General features: G+C 36.2%; 1 protein-coding gene across 1 annotated transcript; it reads left to right on the top strand.

Annotated features, from left to right (window-relative positions):
* Window positions 1-5041: 5041 nt before the first annotated feature.
* Window positions 5042-15689, top strand: ND-19 (NADH dehydrogenase [ubiquinone] 1 alpha subcomplex subunit 8). The gene is made up of 3 exons (XM_076474270.1): window positions 5042-5303; window positions 7375-7550; window positions 15280-15689. Exons 1-3 carry the CDS (start codon window positions 5175-5177, stop codon window positions 15500-15502), a joined length of 528 nt encoding a protein of 175 aa, XP_076330385.1. The 5' UTR covers window positions 5042-5174; the 3' UTR covers window positions 15503-15689.
* The last annotated feature ends 1603 nt before the right edge of the window (window positions 15690-17292 follow it).

Below are 17292 nucleotides of genomic sequence, written 5' to 3'. Positions count from 1 at the left end.
AATACACTTGCCTCAATGCATAGTACCTACCATTAAACATAGGTGAAGCAGCATGATGAACCAGTGCAAGTACAATCAGATCCTGATTCATTATAGGATACCTGGTGGTTTGTATATTATTAGTACAGGATTCTACTACGAAGAAGATGATGACCACAAACACTCAAACAGCCTACGTAGAAATTACTTAACTAAAAAAGAAGCTGTTGGAGTCATTAAATCATGTAATGAACCCGATAGAGCCCCTATCTCAACCCAATTAAGAAGATATGGAATTTGATAGATCAAAAAGTTAACAAATCAAAAGTCATTTCCAAAGAAACTGTATGTGAATGTATTAGAGGCATTTGGAATAAAATCCCAAAGGATACTTCAATCAAATATGCTGCAACAATGTCCGAAAAACTGCCCGAAGTTATTAAAACGAACTGTTGGCTGAACTCAAGCAGTTCCACTAAGTTTCTATTGTACAAAATGTAGATTAATAACATCAAAGATTAGATTTCAGGCTTCGTCCTAATACTTTTGCACATTATTGTTATTCCCAAGGTCCTGAAAGTGTTTTCTTTCAAGAATTAATAAAACTGAAATTAAGAGCAACACCTATTTCCATTTCTTGCTTTTGAAGGGTATGCATAGTTCTTGTAATTTACGTCAAACGCACGTTCTACTGACATCGCATTACAATTTGCAAAGTTAAGCGTCTCTTGTGTGATGTCATTTTAGTTTCTACTGATTGAATGATAGTCAACACACTACAGTATATTGGTACGAGTGGTTAAAACAGGTGATTCTTCCAAGATACTTTCGACCCCTTTTTGAGGGAATTTAGTACAATGTGGTTCCTTATTTAAGAAACACCTGACATCTGGTATTAAAATTGTAACCCTTCAGGAAAATGCCGGAAACAAATTACAACAAGTATATAAAATTAACAGGTTAAGATTTAAACTTTAACATAAGGTAAAGTATCAAAACTTAAACACATTATTTTGCTGTATAATAGACTTAATTGTACTTTTATTAGGTCCAACAAATTGTTTGATCTTAAAAAATCCCCCCTTCAGTGGCATAGTGGTATGTCGGTGGATTTATACTGATATAAACTGGGTTCCAATACCCGTGGATGGGCAGAGCAAATATAACTCTTTGTGCAGCTTTGTGCTTAACTACAACATCTTAAACATTTTAAAAGAATATAAAATGTACAAAATTCATATTGTTATACGTAATCACTAATCCTAAATTAAATATCGTTTTATTATGTCTTTTCATACAACAATATATCTGTATTTTTGAAATATGCATAATATAGCACAAAAAGATGGTCACGAACGAAAATATAGTCAAAGGAAATTATAAAAAAGTCACAGACTTTTAGCTTTTTGCTGCGTTTCAGAAACGTTTTATCACAATCCTTTCTAGATTTTGCTATGGTCTGATGGTTAGGGTACTCCTTTCTAAGTCAATGGGTAGAGAGTTCGAGTTTCCTTACTAAACATGTTAGCTCTTTTAGTCATGGATACATTATAATGTTTCGGTCAATTCCACTCTTCTTTGATAAAAAGTAGCCTAATAGCTGGTGGTGGGTTATATGTGTCATATGTAAATTATTGATGTATAGAACAGATAACCTTGAAGTTCTTATGCGAAATTCAACAATCAACACTCCTTTCTTCTTCACTATGAGAATTCTGGCGACCAACTTCATGGGAAATTGTACATTACTGCTTACAAATGCGTTATTTATGTTACAGTGACATTGTTTGACGAATATTTTCACTATCCAAGTACTCTCAGTTATAAATTTTATATTCTTTTTAGCCTGTAGGCAAGCTATATTAGTAATGCTGGATCTACTTGCTTTGATGTCATAAAATACCCTCAATACACATTTCTTGAAATATGTTTCAGAGAAGAGTAAAATTCACGCTAGAAACAGAACTTTGGATAAGCCTTTTTGTAATGATGTCACTGTGTAGGTAAATCTAAACTTATATTTTGGAATGAGTACATAAATTCTAAAAAATGAGCAAGGGCTTTGCATATGCGTGATACCCTTGCAAATTACATTTCACACATTTTGCGTAGTTACAAGACATTAATTATTAGAAAATCTCGACTATAAAATGTTGTATTCTTTCTTAAATTGTAAGATTTGATATAAAAGCTGCCATCGGTGTCATCTCAACCACCAGAGAGTTGCGCACTAGCACAAATAGGGTTAAGCAAAGTACAAAAACAATTTGTTATAATTTGTTTGCTTGTTAAATAACATACAAGGCTACACAAAAGCTATCTGCATCAGTTATGCTTAATTCAACATTATACACCACCAATTCTTGTGCTACTCTTGACGGACTGAAAAGTGAGATTTAATATTAATATTCTAATTCACCCATTGCCCCAACAATTGAGTGTAAATTACTATGTTAAGTATAAAAATAAATCTAACATTTTTAGAAGGTTTCAAATATTATATTATATTATATTATATTATATTATATTATATTATATTATATTATATTATATTATATTATATTATATTATATTATATTATATTATATTATATTATATTATATTATATTATATACAATGAAATACAGGCATATCATACACTGCTGACCAAAATCTTAAGGCCAGTGAACATAAAGAAAAATATGCATTTTGCGTTGTTAGACTCATCAGCTTATTTGAGTAGAGCTTCGAAAGATGAAAATAAGAAAAGGTAAAATAAAAACTTTTTAGTATTTAATAGGGAAAATGTGAACACTATGAAATTAGCCTAAATACTAGCTGGTCAAAAGTTTAAGACCATCCAAAAAGAAGTCCTAAACAGGGTAGGAAATGCCCAACAAGAGATCTCAGTAGTGAGTTGCACGACCGTCATTGCGAATAACTTCAAACATTCGCTTTGGCATGGTCGAAAAAAGCATTTGCAGAAGGCTGGCTGGAATGTTATTCCAAGTGGTGAAGATGGCTTCACAAAGATCATGCACTGTTTGGAATTGACGTCCATTTCTATAGGCTTCCCTTGCCATCAACCCCCAAACATTTTCAATGGGGTTCAGTTCGGGCAAACACGCTGGATGGTCCAAAAGAATCACGTTATTCGCCATGAAAAAGTCCTTTGTTTTGCGGGCATTGTGGATTGCAGCGTTGTCCTGCTGAAAGATCTAATCATTTCCAAACAAGCGAGGGCTTTCAGTCAATAAGGATGCTCTCTCCAACATGCCAATGTACCAACTGATGTTTGACGCTCATGTATAACCTGAAACTCCATCGTTCCATGGAAGGAGAAAGCATCTCAGATAATGATGGAACCTCCTCCACTGTGACGTGTAGACAATATCTCTGATTTAATATCCTTATCGTGCCAGTAACGTTGGAAGCCATCTGGACCATCCAGGTTATATTTTTTCTCATCAGAGAACAGAACCTTTGTCCACTTTTCCACGGGAATGTTTGTTGCTTCTCAGCAAAGTTTAACCGAGCTGTTTCGTGGTGTGGAAGAAAGCGTGGCCTTTGAAGATGTTTACATTTTTAAAGCTTTTATCTTGTAGATGCCGTCTTATTATTCTTGACTAAAATTCTGCGTCCGTAAGGGCCTTAATCTGGTTCGACGATTGGCTGGTGTTTTGCCGGACAACCCGTCGAATCCTCCTACTCAACGCAGGCGAAATTTTCTTGGGACGACTACTTAAAATTCTCGTTCCGTATCCCTTAGGGTCTGTTAAGAAATTTGCAACAGCAGTTTTACTACGCCCAATTTTACCAGCGATGGCACGTTGAGAGAGACCTTGTTTTTGCAGCTCGACAATTCTGCCACGTTCAAACTCTGTCAAATTTTTAGCCTTTGCCATGTTTTTACCCAATGTAACACAGGAGGTGTTCATGGGAGATGTTGACAACGCTAATACTTGAACACAAATGACTAAATTTCGTTACGTGTTTACTGATTAACGCTTCGTTTCAGTATGGTCTTAAACTTTTGACCAGTTTGTATTTAGGCTAATTTCATATGTTCACATTTTCCCTATTAAATGCTAAAAAGGTTTTATTTTTATTTTCCCTCTTCTTATTTTCATCTTTCTAAGCCCTACTCAAATAAGTGGTTGAGTCTAACAACGCAAAATGCATATTTTTTCTTTATGTTCATTGGCCTTAAGATTTTGGCCAGCAATGTATGTATTCTACTTACTTTAGAGATTTAGAACGTTGAGGATTATTCGCTTATTTAATGAGTATGTAACTTTCAAATAAACAGATGGTTAAGAAAGTCATTGCGATTACTTTGTTATGGCTGCTTTGTGTTTTTCTTTGTACTATATAATGTATTTTCTATCCAATAAGATACTGAAGTGGCATATAGCATCTAGTTTGAAAAAAATAAGCACGATAATATCCTTTGCTCGCTGAGCTGACGTTGTCTAAGTCTACAATGCTCTGAGAGAACAAAAGTAACAAGGTGATAACGTCGACTGTACAATGAAATTTAGTTTACTTAGTAAATTCAGGCTTGATCTTTTGGTTTGTTTGTTTGTTTTGGAATTTCGCACAAAGCTACTCGAGGGCTATCTGTGCTAGCCGTCCGTAATTTGGCAGTGTAAGACTAGAGGGAAGGCAGCTAGTCATCACCACCCACCGCCAACTCTTGGGCTACTCTTTTACCAACGAATAGTGGGATTGACCGTAACATTATAACGACCCACGGCGGAAAGGGCGAGCATGTTTGGCGCGACGGAGATGCGAACCCGCAACCCTCAGATTACGAGTCGCACGCCTTAACACGCTTGGCCATGCCGGGCCTGATCTTTTGGTTGACTTCTGCTAGAAGATTGTGAAGTGGTTGTGTTCTATAAATAAAACGTCTACAAGCTGAATGAAAATTATATGTTTAAAAGTGTGCAACACTAATTAATAATTCGTTAAAAAATCCAGTTGTGTGAGATAAAACATACATGATTCAGTCAATATCCATGTTTTATAAATAAACTGTTAATTTCGTCAAACACACATATATGTATAACATTTCCATCTTGTAGGGGGCATTACTCTACACTTCGGTCGAGAAAATATTTGTAGGTTATAATTTAGAAATACAATTGGAAGTTACTTAAGTTTCATAAATCCATATATTCTATAATTAGTTGTAACAAAGAAAAAAAATCAGAATGACGATTACAGAAGACTGTAAATTGCCAACTGAAAAGGAGTTAACTGTTGAAGAATTGAATATTTCGAGTCCTTCACTTCTTGCTGGATCTTATTATTTTGGAAAATACTGTGATGAACAGAGTAAAGTTAGCATTCCACTTTTTAGGCTTTAAAGTATTACTAGTACCTGTTTGTAGTATTATTTTTACCTGTGGTGTTGGTTTCAGTGGCAAATTTATATTAATTGTTTTATTTACTTAACATAAATCCTAACCCATTAGCTAAATGGGTGTAATTTTGGCACCTAGGCAGGTGCTGGACAAAGCTATTTTCACACTTGTAATTAAATGTTATTTAGGAACATTGGAATATTGTTAGTATTAGACTGTAGATGCATTACTAATAATTCCTGTTAGTGTTACTTTTATCCTTCATAAATCTACTACTTACAAATTTGAGGTATACACATTGTTTACCAAATAAATACATCAAATATGTAAAGCATTTATGCAGGAGCAAAAGAGAACAAAAACATCTGATTTTCTATTTTATCCCATTGTTTGATACACACTCTGAATGTTATTCAGATGTTTTCAGTTTATTGTTAAATAGCACATTGAAGAGAATTAGTAAAATTTTCTTGTACTGTGTTATTAAGGTACCTGATAATGTTAAAAGTATATACTTTTTTCAAGTATAATCACTGTTGTTTAAAGTGCAGAAGGAGGTACAAAATGACAGAAGGCAGTTTTGTATTTTGAAAGAACTCATTTATACACTAAAACAACCAGATAAAGCAGACGAGCTACTTATACTAGACTAAATGAAGTTTTATACATGAATAGAGATATTCATTCAATAACTATTAACACATGCTACATCATTAATTAAACCATCCTATGGATTTCTAACAGAATTATTTTGAAGAGTAGAACAAGTTTGTAGAATTCTAAATTTATTGACCTTATTAGTAAGGAAGGTGATGTTGTTTTCCTACAACTGTAATGATTCTAATAAATGAACAAAATTGTAATTTTTACATCAGTTATATGCTTCTATGTAAAACTGTAATATATACTGTAAACATATATCTATGCAAAAAAGGTTGGAATGTTTAATTAAATTCCAAGGAAATGACTTGTATGCTTATGAAATGTTCAGAAAAAGGAAAAAATCTAGAAAATTTTGGCTTAAACACAGTATGTTGTTTTATATTTTTATATTTCACAAAGATGGGTGTCAAAGAGCATTCTTGAAGGATCAAATGTATCCTTGGTTTCTGTAGGTATGTGTTCATATTAAAAAATTTCTACCAAAAATGAGATGTAATATTTATTTCAATGTCTTTATTTTTGAAACTTTTTATGAGGACCATATTTTTTTTCTTCATTATGAAGTTGTACATTGTTGATTATTTCATATTTCATTTCTAAAGGATGAAATGGGGCACTTGGCTTTTTTTTTTTTCCTTTTTACTGCCACAATATGGGACATCATATTAACTCCATTTTCTACAATCACTTTACTCAACTTATATTATTAGCCAACTTAAACTCCAGTTTTTCACCTTATTCCACATTCAAAAATAAATTATTCCCATTGATTCTAGTTTTTGCATATTATTTTGAGGTCTGAGACATGAGTCTTAGTCATGGTATTCCGTGAGATTGGAGTAAATCTAAAGGCGGAAATTCATAAATAATAATAATTTAGCTAGTACTGAAATCTATGTGGACCTCTATGTACCAAAGAGACATGTTTTACTGAATAAAAACTCAGTTTTGAATCTTGTATGGGGTGACGTTTTGATTCCCCAAGGTAAGTCTTTATCAGCTTAAGAGGTTCTGTGTTTATTTCTAACTCACTGATGCAGTTTCATTGGCAGTGACTACCAAGTTTATTATAACTAAAGTGATTGAATTTCATATTTTATTATTTATGAATAATGGAGATTTATTCTGTTAAATTAATATGTTGTCTTCAAAAAAAGATTAAACAAGCAATGAGAAGCTTCAGCAAAAGGGATTTTTTGAAGAAATGTGTCTGTTATGAAATATACATGACATTGTTGACTTAGGATACTAACAGCAAACATGAATTATGATATTAATTTGTGTGTGTGTCATATTTATGTTATTACTCAGTGCTCTTAATACTTACAATAACATTAAAGAAAAACTTTTAAAATGATTATGTTGCTGTTGAACATTTTTTAAGGAGTTCATGCTGTGCCGTAGAGAAGAAAAGGATCCTAGAAAATGCTTGGATGAAGGCAAAGCTGTCACTTCCTGTGCACTGGAATTTTTTCGTCAAGTCAAGAAAACGTGCCGAGAATCATTTGAAGCATATGCCCATTGCCTGGAGTATAGCAGTCCTGAAATGGCTTTTAAATAGTATGTGGAAATTTGTTGTAGGAAACTGTTTTTGTATATGTAGTAGTGTTAGTGTAAATGGAGGAGATAGGAAAGAATTATAAAATTCAGTTTTGGTTTTATTAAAGAATAAATCTGCAAATGTTTATACATGTTACTAATGACCACAAAATATTCATTTGTGTAGTTTTCTTGGTCAAAAATAAAGAACTATCAAAATTTTACTTATTAGAATTTTTTTCATGTAAAAAAAGCAGATTTAGGTGATGTTAAATACAGATAGTTTTTTTCCCACTTTTGCTCCTAATTTTTCATTTTGAGTTTAGTCACAGGAATGTAACAATAGCATTTCATATGTGTTTGTCGACTCCGGTCAGAAGATAGATTTGAAATGTTATTTACACACACTTGTGATTTTTAATATAAAACTAAATCAGACAAACTAACAAAAATGTAAAAAAAAACCTTGCAATTTACATGATTTGTATCATAAATTTTAGGTGTATTAATTTTCAATGTTTTGCTGGCCTTTGATGTTTTAAGTTGTATATTTATGGTCAAGACAAATTAGTTTTTTAGGAGAAAAAGATTATCCATGTCATTGACAATACCCCTCGGTGTGGATTCCTGTATGTGGTGAGGGACCTCCCAGGGAAGGTTCTGTTCTATCTGATTACCTTCTCTGGGATCTAAACATCCACCCACGTGTTTGCCGTGCGTGGCGACCCGTGAAGGGGAGGAGAGGATCCTGGTGGTTGAGGGGTCCAACCCTAACATACCACTTTGGCCTCGAATTCCTGTAAACGGGCAGCCTTTGGGTGGCCCCCCTTGGGTCAATCGGCTGGTCCACTTGGGCTAGAGTCAACCAAGTACTAGTGTTGGAAGTTCTCAACGGGTGTTGTGGACATTGTGCCTGATGCTGGTGTTTGGGTATAGTGCTCACGAAACCCTGGCGTTGCTGCATTGTCCTTGCATGACTTTGTTGTGCGTCCCCTTGTAGGGCTCCATGGTGGGTGGGTACTGAAATTTTTTCTTTTTCCTATGGATCCTCCAAAAAATTTAAATAAAATTGTAAAAAAACAGTCAGTGGGTAAGCGACCACATCTTGAATACTCAGAACAGCAATCTTCAACATCAGTAACACACGTACCTCATTTTCTTATATTACATTCTCTTTCAGAAAAACCTTTAGGGCAAATGTCCCCTTTTTTTATTCAAAAGGGACTAGAGGGACTTGCTGGCTCTCCAAAGTCAGTAAAGAAACTTCGATCTGGTGACATTGGTTGAAACATCCACATCCCAACACAGTGAACTTCTTTTGAATTCAAAGGCAATTGGGGATATACCTATTGAGGTTACACCCCATGCTACCTTGAATTCTTCACGAGGAGTTATTGTTGAAAGGGATTTGAAGAATGTTCCCGAGTCAGAGATTCTCGCTGGTCTCTCCACTCAAGGAGTTTCTGCAGTGAGGCATCTCCACTCGCAAAGATGGAGTTACACTGCCAACAAATACCCTCGTTTTAACATTTACTTCACCACGCACCTGCCACCATCAAGGCAGGTTATCTCATTTGCAGGGTTCGCCACACATACCAAACCCTCTTTGATGTTTCCAATGTCAGAAATTCGCCACTCAAAGACATTTTGTCGTGGTTCCCTGACATGTGCTCGTTGTGGAGGCAAGGACCACGATGCCTATGACTGTGACATGAACCCACATTGCGTAAACTGCAATGGTTCTCACCCTCTTACTTTCATTCTTGCCCAAAATGGTTGGAGGAAAAGAGGTGCAGCGTTTGAAAACGACACATAACATTAGTTATCCTGAGGCTTGGAAATTGCTGTCCACAACTCCATCTCGACATATGCTGCTGCACTTCATTCCACAACTACAGTGGGAGTGCAGACAGATCTCTGTGCCTCAAGAGAATCGTTTTCAAAACAAATGAAAAGCCTTTTGACCTCCGTGGTTAAAAAGGTTGATGAATCGACTTCCACACCCATCTCTGTTCCTCCCATACCTTCCAACAAACCTCAAGATCCACGTCCCTCAGTTTCAAATACAGGCATTTCTTCTGATACATCTTTTTCTCCCACCACAAGAGACAAAACAATTATTCGTTCGCATCCTCAGTCACTGGATTCCCCTTCCAATAACAAAAACCTGCCCACCCGACCCAGAGCAGGATCCATGGAGGTTGATAGACCTCCTCCGACTAAAGACAGTAAAGAAAAAAGACGTGGTCGTAAACCGAAGAGTTCTCCAGCCACTTCACCTACCTGTTCTTAAAAATGGCCACCTGGATACAATGGAACTGTCGAGGTTTACGTTCTAATCTGGATGATATCAAAACGCTGATTGCTTCCTACCATCCTGTTTGTCTTTCTTTACAAGAAACATTTCTCAAAACTCCTGATACTGTCTCCATTCGGCAGTTTTCTCTGTACAGAAATGACAGGTTGTGTGATGATCGAGTACATGGAGGGGTGGCACTGTTGGTTGATCAACACGTGCCCACCCTGTCTTTGTCACTCAACACACCCTTGGAGGCTGTAGCCATCCGTGTTTCCTTGGGTCATACCATCACTGTTTGTTCTCTGTACCTGTCTCCTGGAGAGACATATGATCAATCAGATCTTAATGCTCTCGTTGAACAATTGCCATCTCCATTTCTAATCCTAGGGGATTTTAATGGACATCATCCCTCTGGGGAAGTGCTATTATTGATGGGAGGGGCCGATCTGTAGAGCGGATGCTCTCTGATCACAATCTTTCTCTTTTCAATACTGGTTCTTCCTCTTACTTTCATGCACCTAGTTAGTCCTTTACTGCTATTGATCTCTCAGTTTGCTCCCCTTCATTATTCTCCCATTTTTTCATGGAGGGTTGACAGTAATCCACTAGGCAGTGATCATTTTCCGATCCTTTTGAGAGAGACTGGCCGTGGTCGATGCCACCCTACCCACGTGCCCCTGTGGAAGCTGGATCAGGCAGACTGGTCCACTTTCACTGCTCTCGCAGAACTTGATCCTGCCATTGTAAATCAGCCATCAATAGACGACTGTGTGGCAGCAGTATCTGATTGTATTGTACAAGCAGCTGCTCAGTGTATTCCTAAAACCTCGACACGTTTTCCACGATATCCTCGTCCGTGGTGGAATCCTGCTTTCCACTTAGCACGGAAGGCTCAAAAGCGGGCCTGGGATACTTTTCGTAGATATCCCACACTTTCAAACCTGGTTGCTTTCCAACGGGCCCGTGCACATGCTAGGTGGGTAAGACGTCAAAGCCAGAAGGAATCTTGGATTAAGTTCACAACCAGCATATCTTCTACCACCAGTTCCAAGATCATATGGGACAGGATTCGAAAGGTTAATGGGCACTACAATTCTGTCTCCCTCTCCATCTTACTCTCTGATGGTCAGGAGGTGACTGATGTTCGGAACATCGCTAACACTCTAGGTGAAAGCTTTTGCCGGGTATCTAGCACTTCTGCTTGTTCCTCCACCTTCCTGGCCATCAAGACTCGGACAGAGCGATTACCTCTTTCCTTTCGAAGTGACTGTTTCTTTGACTATAATTGTCCCTTTACCCTGGTGGAACTAAAAAATGGCCCTTCATCGGTCTGCCAGTACGTCTGTTGGACCTGATGATATTCATTATGACATGCTGCACCATCTATCTCCTGCTTTTCTTGATGTCCTTCTGATTGTTTTCAACCGGATCTGGCAGGAGAATGTTTTTCCTGATGCCTGGCACCAGGCTATTATTTTACCTTTCTCTGAGCCAGAGAAAGATCCCAAGATTCCTTCAAACTACCGTTTGAAAACCAAGATACAAGAGCACTGATCATGGGTCTGTCCTTGAATCAAACAACCTCCTCTCGCCCACCCAGTGTGGGTTCCGTCGACAGTACTCCACCACAGACCACCTAATTCGTCTTGAAACATCTATCAGAGAAGCCTTTCTCAACCGCCAACATCTTGTATCAATATTCTTTGACATAGAGAAGGCTTACGACACAACATGGAGGTATGGCGTTCTGCGAGACCTCCATACATATGGGTTACGTGGCCATCTACCCATGTTTATTAAAAATTTTTTAATGGACAGGAGATTCCAAGTAATTGTGGGTTCGACACTTTCCCGTATTTTTGTACAGGAACTTGGAGTCCCTCAAGGCTGTGTATTGAGTGTCACACTCTTCAGTATAAAGATAAATGCCATCACTGAACAACTCCCTCTCACTGTTGCGAATGGGCTGTATGTCAACGACTTTCACATCTCATGTCAGTCGTCAAACATGAGATATATTGAGCGGCAACTACAAACTGCCCTCAATTGTGTACGGAAGGGGACTCTGGCGAACGGCTTTAATTTCCAAAACTGTATGCATGCACTTTTGCCGTCGACGGGGTATTCACCCTGATCCTGAACTCCATATTGGTGAAGTTTTGCTGCCAGTGGTCCCGGAGACCAAGTTCTTGGGGCTTATCTTTGATCGTAAACTGACCTTTATACCACACGTAAAGCAGCTTCGGGTCAAATGCACAAGAGCACTGAACATCCTCCATGTTCTCTCTTCTACCAGTTGGGGCAGATCGCTGTTCAATGTTAAAGGTATATCGTGCTCTTATTAGATCAAAACTTGATTATGGATCAATGGTCTATGGCTCTGCCAGACCCTCGCCTTAAAGATGCTGGACCCCATTCATCACCAAGGACTTCGGCTGTGCACTGGGGCTTTCCGTATCTCTCCAGTTCAAAGTATATACATTGAATCTCATGAACCTTCTCTACACTTTCGCCGTTTGCAACTATCTTTACAATATACTTCAAAACTTCATTCCTTACCAAAGCATCCCACCTGGAATGTGTTTTCCTTCCTCGGTGGGCAGTACTTTTTCAGAACAGACGATCTGTCATTGCTCCATTTGGCCTTTGCATCCGGGCGCAATTGGATGAATTGGGTCTGTCCTTGGATAACATTGCAGATTCCACAGGTCGCCCATCCCACCATGGCTTATTACAGCCCCAAATGTGACCTTTCTTTCAGTCACCTAAAAAAGGCAGATACTCCAGATTGGAAGTACCGTCTTTTATTCAATGAATATCTTTCAAACAATCATTCAGTTCCCATTTATACAGATGGTTCCAAATCAGGTAACTCAGTGGGCTCTGCTATGGTTTGCTATGGGTCAGTACTTGCGCGCAGAATCCCTTCTACAGCTTCTGTGTTCACTGCTGAACTGTATGCCATATCTCTTGCCCTGGATCATATTGCAGCTGAGCAGTACTCCAACTGCACTATTTATACTGATTTGCTTAGTTCTATACTTGCCTTGGAATCGCTACACATTAGCTCACATCCTATTCTCGCTGATATTCAAACCGACTGGCCCATTTCTCATTAGCAGCTACTTCAATCCAGTTTTTCTGGATACCAGGCCATGTTGGTATTCGTGGGAACGAGCTTGCAGACATGGCAGCTAAATATGTCTGCTTCAGCACCATCACTCCTATGCCTATTCCATACATGGACTATGGTGTTATCTTCAAGGCTCGGCTCCGTGCCAGCTGGCAGTCCACTTGGAGTGAGCAACGCGACAACAAACTTTTTCAAATCAAACCCAAAATTAGACTTTGGCTATCTAGCTTCCGTAAAGTTCGGAAGGAGGAAGTTGTTCTCACTAGGCTACGCATTGGTCAGTTTTTTAACTCATCATTTTCTTTTATCTGGAACTGATGCACCAATGTGTAGTTTGTGTAACACTCAAATCACTATCAGCCACGTTTTACTTTCTTGCCATCATTACAATTCTCAACGACGGCAATATTTTAAACATATTTTTTCCCAGGGTCAGTCTGTAACATTGGACAGAGTTATTGGTTATGGTGACTCTGTCCACCTTGATAATGTTTTTATTTTTTTATGGCCATTAACCTTTTTAATCTCATTTAAGTGTTTCATATTTATTCATTACACCTTTTTAATTGTGGTTCCTTTTTTACAGTTTTAATCTCTCTCATTCAATTTGACATTGGACAATGGCCAGAACATTAAATAACTTCGACACCAGGACTGGAAAGGCTAACTTCAGGTGACTAACGCTACTGTTTGAACTATCCGTTTGAACTACTCGTTAGTCGTCCTGGCGAGTTGTTATTATACTTTGCTGCATATCATTTCACACTTTTACTACTTTACTTTTTTAGTACTGGCCATATTGACTCATAACCCGGAACCAGGACTGGAAAGACCAACTTCAGGTGACTGATGGTGGTTTTTATACTTACCTGTTAGTCTTCCTGGCGGGTTATGATCATTACCATTCTGCTACAGGTAGTCCTTTACAACTTTGTTGACTGGATGTCAACATTGGTTTTACACCATTTTCTGTTTTAATTGCCGCTTTGCTTTTATCTTCAATTACTTTTACAAATTTTACTCCATTTACTTGACTTTTATCTTTTTACTGGACATTTGGCTACTCATTATTACGATTTTGCGGAGTGTCTTTTAAAACCTTTATTCTTTTACATTTTGATAATAGCTGCTATGACACATAACCCGGAACCAGGACTGGAAAGGCCAACTTCAGGTGACTGACGGTGGTTCTTGAACTTACCTGTTAGTCTTCCTGGCGGGTTATGATCATTACCTTTTTGCTAGAGTAAATACCTTACAACTTCTTATACTCTGCCTTCTATCTTAACATTGTAGATTAGGTGTCAACATTGGTTTTATACTTTTTTGTTTTACCTTCATTTCCATTTATGTCTATTACTACATTTATTTTTTTTTTTTTACATTTTTACCGAATGTCTGGCGCAGATAGCCTCGCTGCTTTGTGCCATAAAACACTAAATCAATCAAGTCATTGACAATAAATAAATTTTTATTTCATAGACATTCCAAATATTCTACTATCACTATTGACAGGTGTAAAATGAACATTTCATGATGTATTTTATTAAGGAATTGTGTGTTCTATGATTGAATTTATAACAATGTATTCAAAATAGCATTAGAATAGATTGTAATGTTATAGTTACAATGTTTCAGAAGTATTATTAACAATTAGTAATTTAAAGAAAGATTATAATTGTCGTGTAAATGATATAAGTGTAGAAGTTAGCTTTCTTACTGAAATATGGTGTTTCTTTAAAAAAACAATAATATAAGTACAGGATGAAACAAGAATTACCAGCCAGTAATAGATAAACAATAACTATTACAGTTGGAGTCTCATTGACTTAGAACTTGGTTATAAATACAACATTCCTTTGTCTGTTGAAACACTGCATTAAAAAACAAGTAAAAAACGTTTCAAGAAGAGGAAATAAACATAGAAATGGCTAATATTAACCCTTCATACAGGATGCTAACAAAATAGTAGAGATGACATTTGCATCATTCATACATAATAACACATGCAAGATAATTGTATTTTTATCTGTTAACATTCTACTACACCATAGGAATGATCAGAATGCCATCTGTACTATCATGTTTATGTTGTGTGCCTATAGGCTTTAATAAACATTTAGTTCAGTTACCATGTCGAATTAATAGTACATATGTATTGTACAACAGTATTTATTTCTTGCATTTATTAAAAATGTTCAAACTGTATGTGCAAGTTCTTTATAAGTATAGATAAAACATGTTAAAATGTTTAAAAGTACAAAAGATTTACAGTTATTTCTTTTAGTGTTTGTCTTATAAAAATATATCTAATTTAGTTGCAGAAAGACTCAAGCTGCTTTAGATAACTGTATGATGGACAAAATGGGTTTGGAGAGGCCAGAACTTGGATATTTCAGTCGACCAAGAGTTCACAAGACTCAGCGACCTAAACCAGAACCCGAGACCTTGCCCAAGTATTCAGATCAAATTCCAAGTTTACCTGATGATTTCCCTCGAGAACCTGCCAAATATGGCTCTCGTTGGTTTTTCTTTAACTAGAGCATAGATTCTGAAATTAATGTGAAGATGGGTCTGTTTATTAGAAAGATTAATATACAAAAAAAGGAGGTTCATAGAATGTAGTTTTAAAGTTTTCAGGCATGTAGGGTTCTCATGTACAGTTTACTTTCAAGTGAGCTGTTAAATGTAAACATTCTAGAAGTTTAATAAACTTTATTTGTTGATATCTTTTTGTTTACTTGTCACTAGTAACATGCAGTGCAGTAGTAGCAAAATCCCAGCCTGGTTTTGTGTAGTAGTAATGAGATAAAGTGAAAAGTGGTGTTATGTAATCAAAAACAACTGTCGTAAACTGTTGTGTAGAGGTAAGTTACATAGAAGTATATCTTTATTAATTACAGATTTGTAAATTTTTTAAGCTAATCTTTAGAACAATTTTTGATTCCGTGATTGTTTTAATTAAGATAAAAACATGTTTTTTTATCACAGTAGGAGTTAAATTGGTAGATGTCATTTTTTTAGTTTGCAGAAGTTGCATTTTTTGCATCGGTCTTAATTGAAATTTTAGGGAAAATTTATTTAATATCGGTTGAGAAAGTTCATACTACAATTGTTTAAAGTGAAGTTGTATATTAAAACTAATGTTTTGAACATTAAAATTGTGCCACTATAAAAATTTGCCTATATTTATGCCATTTACTGGAACAGTTTTCTTCAGGTTTTAAGTTGTTATTTTTAACCATCCAATAGAGTTTTCAAAGAATATTATCAGACATAGAAAATACAGCTTCTTTCAATATTGAAAAACTAATACAAAGGGTCAAACTCATATTTTTAATTTTTGATACTTTTAGTGAATTTGCCTGATAGTTAATTGTACAGTGAAGGGGTTTAGATGTTTCTGTTATTGGATTATATGTTATCATTAGCTATACTGTTCTGATGTATACAGCAACAGAGTTTCATATCATTACATGATTCAAATAGAAATGTAATGTTTGTTGGTATTTGAAATTTGAATTTGTGCACATATTTCGTTTCTGTGAAAGGATTTCTTAGTAAGCCCTTTAGTACTATTGTAAGGTCACAATAAACATTATAACTTTTTACAATGTCTGTAATCACAGACTTACAAAACATATATATTCCATCAACCTTAAAATCACCAAATCCTGCTGTGTCGCAGACTTAGATTATATACTGTAAACAAATGTTTCTCTGATCTTGTGAAAAGTTCTCTTGGTTGACAATGTTCTGATCATTGTGGATGATAAGGTTCAAATCAACAGCCCCCAGCTGATCTTGTGAAAAGTTCTCTTGGTTGACAATGTTCTGATCATTGTAGATGATAAGGTTCAAATCAACAGCCCCAAACCATCTGTTGTTTGTTTTTCAATGGTACAGTTATTTCAATTAATTTGGTGTTTTGTTGCCTTTCAGACTAGTGAAGATATAACAGATTTTTATTTTTTTCTGAAAGAAAAGCAGATTATCTTGGAAGCACTTCTCACCTTTTCACAGGACTGAAAGCTATTAGCTTGAACTATTACCAAAAGATATTTTCGTGTATGTAACAAGGCTTGAATGAAACTCTTGTTTCTTCATGTGTTAACATGTACTGTGTATTCTACAATGAAATCAACATTAGGCTCTATCTTTCCTTTAAGATGAAGGCAACATATTCTGCATATGCAGTAGTCCCTTTGAGGTCATTGTCTGTTATCATGAGCTCATTCATTCCTTAGCACTAGTTAATGTCAAATATGTTTATATTTTGTTGAGATCAATGGAATTTTGTAATTTACTATTTTAAACTTACAGTTACCACT

Source organism: Tachypleus tridentatus, chromosome 13, assembly GCF_004210375.1.
Source record: "Tachypleus tridentatus isolate NWPU-2018 chromosome 13, ASM421037v1, whole genome shotgun sequence".
NCBI lineage: Eukaryota > Metazoa > Arthropoda > Merostomata > Xiphosura > Limulidae > Tachypleus > Tachypleus tridentatus.
The sequence above is the reverse complement of the archived record's forward strand: the minus strand, read 5'-3'. Positions and strand labels throughout refer to the sequence as shown.